Source organism: Populus trichocarpa, chromosome 16, assembly GCF_000002775.5.
Source record: "Populus trichocarpa isolate Nisqually-1 chromosome 16, P.trichocarpa_v4.1, whole genome shotgun sequence".
Lineage (NCBI taxonomy): Eukaryota > Viridiplantae > Streptophyta > Magnoliopsida > Malpighiales > Salicaceae > Populus > Populus trichocarpa.
The window spans coordinates 3,869,036-3,874,791 of NC_037300.2; the positions used below are offsets into that span (position 1 = coordinate 3,869,036).

The 5,756-nt window shown below is 33.8% G+C and overlaps 1 protein-coding gene across 2 annotated transcripts; it reads left to right on the top strand.

Moving 5' to 3' along the window:
• Positions 1-283: 283 nt before the first annotated feature.
• Positions 284-4,529, top strand: LOC7484022 (transcription initiation factor IIB-2). 2 transcript variants are annotated; one of them, XM_002322686.4, is made up of 7 exons: positions 287-755; positions 2,047-2,071; positions 2,953-3,082; positions 3,176-3,306; positions 3,452-3,540; positions 3,800-3,876; positions 4,107-4,529. In XM_002322686.4, the coding sequence occupies exons 1-7, from the start codon at positions 403-405 to the stop codon at positions 4,238-4,240; spliced, it is 939 nt and encodes a 312-aa protein (XP_002322722.1). In that variant the 5' UTR covers positions 287-402; the 3' UTR covers positions 4,241-4,529. The 2 variants fall into 2 exon arrangements, with proteins under 2 accessions (XP_052303985.1, XP_002322722.1); XM_052448025.1 differs by lacking the exon at positions 3,800-3,876 and having other exon boundaries at positions 284-755.
• Positions 4,530-5,756: the final 1,227 nt, after the last annotated feature.

Sequence of the window (5,756 nt, forward strand, 5' to 3'; positions counted from 1 at the left end):
GTTTTTCTAATTAGTCCAAAATAAATTATACTCTAGCACAAGAAACTAATAAAATTATACCAAAAAGATTTTGGTATTGCAAGCATGGTCAAATATATTTAGAAAAAAACTAATAAATTCTTCTATATATTTACCCAAATTTGAACTTAAAAAAAAATTAAAATTCTTTAACTATCAAAATAATATTATATTAATGTAAGACCACGTCAACTGAACTAAATGGTAAAAACAAAAACAAACCCTCTTGTTTCTAGAGCTAAGCAAGAGACATCTAATAAATATGTCTACCAAACATACCCCAAAGTCATAGACCTCTTAACTCACAGCAATCCCTTTCTCCTCTCGTTTTCCCTTCTCTCTCACCCTTCCTCGCACGGCTCAAAACCTTAGAACAAACAAGAAATGGGGGACGCTTTCTGTTCAGATTGTAAGAGACACACGGAGGTAGTTTTCGACCATTCAGCAGGAGACACAGTATGTTCAGAGTGTGGTCTTGTCTTAGAATCTCACTCGATCGATGAAACATCAGAGTGGAGAACTTTTGCGAATGAATCAGGAGACAATGATCCAGTTCGTGTTGGTGGACCAACTAATCCTTTATTAACAGATGGTGGTCTTTCTACTGTTATTGCTAAACCTAATGGTGCTTCAGGAGAGTTCTTGTCCAGTTCTCTTGGTAGGTGGCAGAATCGTGGATCCAATCCTGATCGTGGGTTGATTACGGCTTTTAAAACTATTGCTACGATGTCTGATAGGTAACCTTTTCTTTTATTTTTTCTTATGTTTTTGGGGGGTTTTGCTTTATTTGATTTATTGTGAAGTTGTGGAGGTGTTTGGATGTGATTGGTTGAGGTTAATGAGAAGTTTATGAATTTTATTGATGGGTTGTTTAGATTTTTGATTTAGATGGGTAAGGGAATATAAACTCTTGGATGTTGAATTTGGTGGGTTTTGATTGGTTGCACTGTTAATGGAATTAGTTGATGCTTTGAGTCTGCTGTTAGGCTGATGAAATTGGAACTGGAGGGGCAGAGTAGTGATGGTACAAATGCAAATTCAACAATAAATGACCTATTTTGATTTGATCATAGATGGATATTGACTAGAAGTGCTGAAATTTTTGAATGATTTGGTTGTTTCTACTAAAGGCAGTCCAATGGAAAAATTTCATCTTGCATCTTTTGAAAGAAAGGAATTAGGATTAAAGCTCAGCTTCAGTTGAATTAGTGGAATATGCCACCAATTGCGAGTTTGTTGAAATGGTTGTGGAAATAGCTGTTCCAATTTGATTTTGTTTATGCCTTATAATGCAAGGGTGTTTTTTGTTCCTCAAGAAAGTTCTACTTTTTATATATGGTAGTTCCAACTTTCTAATTGATTTGAGGTTGACTGGAATTGGAGTTGTGAATCCATTTGATTTTGACAATTGATGTAAGTTCATGACTTCACTGATTGTTTGGTGGTTTTGGTTCGTGTGATTAGATTTGGACCTTTGTTGGTTGTTTGTATTGGTGTTGTGTTTGTGGGTTGATTTTAGATGAGGAGGGAACTGAATTTAGATCCCACATTTGGTGTGATTTTGATGTTGTAGCAGGGGTTTAATTGGCTGTGATGTTAAGGAGATTAGTTGATGGTTTGATGCTGTGGTTGCTTGATGGAACTGGACCTTTAGGTACTTAATAGTGATAAGAGATGCGAATTCATCCCCAAGAAGGAATTTTTTGATGCAAGGCAGAATGAATATTAATATAGATTGATAAAGTTTCAAGTCAGAAGGAACGAGATTATCTTGCATCTTGATAGGCATCTCTGGATTCGAATTATGAGTTATTAGTAGAAGTTGACTTAGGTTTCCAGCTTGATTATGTTGGTGCCTTTTAAGGCTGTGTATGCTTCATGCAACAAAGTTATAGTCTTTGTAAAGTGATAGCATTATGTTACTGAATTCTCACTCTCTATTATGTACATACATTTTATGCGCAATGATGTTTATGAAAAAATACACTTTTGCAAAGTCGTTGCTAATGTGTAATATTTATGTTTCAGGTTGGGCCTTGTTGCAACTATCAAGGTATTCACACTTGATATTTATATATTGATATTAAAACTGATGGTTTCAACAGTGTCTTTTCTGAAAACATCCTTGCATGAATATGGAAATAAACCCTTTACTATCATGTAATAATGTTGTCTTGTTATTTAGTGTATTATCAGGTAACTAGCCATGTATATCTTTCCAATCAGATTTGTCCTTCCCCAGCGTTCATAAATGTATAAGCACATTCTTATGAAGTTATGATATATGAGAATATTCTATAAATTCTATGGCTTGATTGGAATAAAGTTACAGGTTTTTGTAAATATGATTAATCTCTTGTAAAATAATGAAATTATGGCATAGGAGATACAAAAGAAATTTTATTCGCAATGACCTGTGAATGAATTTTTTTTATGTATTGATTGTAAATAGAGCTGCAGAATATTTGTCTTTACAGTTTAATTGAAAAAGCCTAATCTACTCAAAGCAAGCATGAAATTCAAAGATTTTGATAACTGTTCACTCTTCTCATCGAAGCAAAAGGAGACTCATTCATCTGTGGGGGGAGAGAAGTGAGTTAGGGGAGATGAGATAGCATATTGTTATATACTTTTATTGCAAGCTTATTGAGAAATTATTTGACATAATTCTCATGTAGGTATCTAAACTTACAATGAATAGATCAATCACAAACATCAAAAGTGCTTCCCCATCTTTTGCTCTTATGAGGAGGAGGGGAAAAAGATGAAGGGAGTGGGTTGTGAAGGCATCATGTTTATTGGAAAACCATAAATATGTTTTGAAATGTTCAATTTGGATGCTTTTCTTGTTTGGTTGTTCATGAGAACTTCCCTAATGTTTCTTTTGTTTTTCTTTTTTGCTCCTCTGGTGATGCATTTTTCATAATATTGAAGGATCGGGCCAATGAGATCTACAAGAAGGTGGAAGATCAAAAGTCCAGTAGAGGAAGGAATCAAGATGCTTTATTGGCTGCTTGCCTCTACATTGCTTGTCGACAAGAAGACAAGCCCCGAACTGTAAAGGGTATTGTCTAGCATTCTTTTAACATATGGATTTTTCCTGATTTAATCTTTCCCCGAGTGTTTGAACTTCCCTGAACCTCTGAATTTCAACTAGAAATTTGCTCTGTCGCCAATGGAGCCACAAAGAAGGAAATTGGCCGAGCAAAAGAATACATAGTGAAACAACTGGGTTTGGAGACTGGTCAGTCCGTGGAGATGGGAACTATACATGCTGGGGATTTTATGGTGTGTTTTTTTTCCCATTAAATTTACTGTGTTGGTGTTATTGTTTATTTACAGGGAGTGTTCCTTATTGTTCAGATGCGAATATGGGTTTTATCTGTATTATTAGCACCATTGTTATTAACATCAGCCTCAACTTGATCTGCAGAGGCGTTTCTGCTCCAATCTTGGAATGTCTAATCATACAGTTAAAGCTGCCACAGAAGCTGTTAAAACGTCAGAACAGTTTGATATAAGGTATTTACAAGTTTCTCACATTACCTCTACTTTTACTAGAAAAGTGATGGTTTTCTCTGTTTTGCTCATTTTTGTTGCTCATTCATCACTTCTGGTTAATAATTGTTGCAAGATCCATTAACTTTAGAATAAGAAGAAATAGTTCAAAGACCAGGCAAAGAAAACACTCTTAACATCTTTGTTTTATTAACCTTTTGGATCAATCTAAGTTGTTCAACAAATATAGCCACTCTTTATAATCCCCTTCTAATACTTGCAGGAGGAGCCCTATATCAATCGCAGCAGCAGTCATCTATATAATTACTCAGCTCTCAGATGACAAGAAGCCTCTTCGAGGTTTTGATCGTTTTGAACTCTTTTTATCAAGTGGAAACAAATGATTCATTGGTGGATAGAATCAGATATTTCTGAAATAACCCTATTCTATCAGTTTTATTTAGACAAACCTTTCAGCATTGTTGATTTTAAACACCGTTAGACATCTTCTCACTTATGTTTCGGTATATTAGCTGCCTTGAGTTTCAATTCAAAGATATGCTTTCAACTGATAGTAGGCTTGGATGCAGATATTTCACTAGCAACTGGAGTTGCTGAAGGAACAATCAGAAATTCCTACAAGGATCTTTATCCCCACGTGTCAAAGATTATACCATCATGGTATGCCAGCGAGGAAGATTTGAAGAACCTTTGCAGTCCTTGAACAATACAGTGAAATTACCGGGAAGAAAAACCCGTTTGATTTGATCTGTAAGCCTCCATCTAGGATGTAATTAAGAAACTGTTGAGACATACAGGGGATGCACAAGTCCTCTCGTTCTTTTTTATTTAATTCCGCAGTCAACAGTACCGTCAATTCAGGGATAGGAAAGAAAGGAAAAAAAGAGAGAAGAAATAGCAATCAATTTTAATTTATGCTCACCAACGACAGCAATTTTAATGTAATTTTGATGTGTATTAATATTCAAATGGTAAACCCACTTTTCAATTCATTTCTTTTCGTGTTGAGCCATCCGATTCTTGCATCAGTTAATTGTGATTGCTCATTGACCGTTGATCATTTGAAGAAGTGTCTGTTTCTGATTGGGATTACTCAATTGACATGATATGTCACAAGAGAAGATGAAAGAAACACTTCCGCCCCAGTTTGAGTTTCCCTGTGTAAGCTCTGTCCATGGTGAAGGGGAAAGAGAAGGAAAGAGAAGGAAAGTGGAAGTAAAGAAAACGTCTATCTATGTTACAAATGAAGTTGGCAAAAAGAAATGAAAAGATAAAACTTTGGGTGTTACCCCGTTTTCTGCTTGTTGAATTACTACGACTCTTTTCTAAACAATTTTAAAAAGGTTTTTATTTTTATAATTTTTATATATACATGATATTATTATTATTATAACTATCATATCACCATAACTATCATTTTACCGCTAATGTCCCTACATTTTCATAATTACGATCACCATTATCATTATAATACCAATATTATTATCATGATAATATCATTCTTAATTTTCACTGTTCCTTCTTATCTCACCACATTTTATTTTAATATTATGATTATCGTCAACTCCACAATCACTATTATTATAAAAAACTTTAAATCATGTGGTGTTTTCATTCTAACAATTCACAATGATATTTTTTTTCTTCTTAATTTAGTCCTTAAATTTTGTTTCACTTCAATTACATCCTTTTTATGTCTATATTCATGACCAATTGAGGGAAAAAATCGAAATTGAGGAGACCAAAATGTAAAATAAGAAGAAAATGAGTTATAATTTTAGAAATGGGGTGAAAAGTTCACTTTGATCCTCTTATTTTTTAAATGATAACTTTCGATCCCTCAATATTTCAAAAACGCAATTATGTACAAAACTTCTTCTCTTTTTTTTCTTTCAATTCTAGTTTGAGAAGAGAGAGAGAAACTAGTTAGATTCCGGTTGTAGAAAGAGAAAGTCTCGATTGATACTAATTCCAGCTACGAAAAATATCAATTTTGGTGTTAACAAATTTCATTTTATGAGAAGAGTTCTACCTAGATATTCCTTGGCCTTACCATAATCTGAGATGGTAGATTTGAGCTTGAAAATTATTTATTTATTTATTTTTGGTCAATTTTAGATTTTTAGGTTTTTTAAGGTCATTTGAAGGTATGAATGAGTTTGTCAAAGTGCATAGAGTATTTTATAGGTGTTTTGAGTAAAAAAATAGGTTGAAAATGG

Coding starts and splice junctions, on each gene's coding strand:
- LOC7484022 (XM_002322686.4), top strand. CDS start 403: ATGGGGGACGCTTTCTGTTCAGATTGTAAGAGACACACGGAGGTAGTT. Junction 756..2,046: donor ATTGCTACGATGTCTGATAG/GTAACCTTTTCT, acceptor TTTATGTTTCAG/GTTGGGCCTTGTTGCAACTA. Junction 3,307..3,451: donor TACATGCTGGGGATTTTATG/GTGTGTTTTTTT, acceptor CTTGATCTGCAG/AGGCGTTTCTGCTCCAATCT.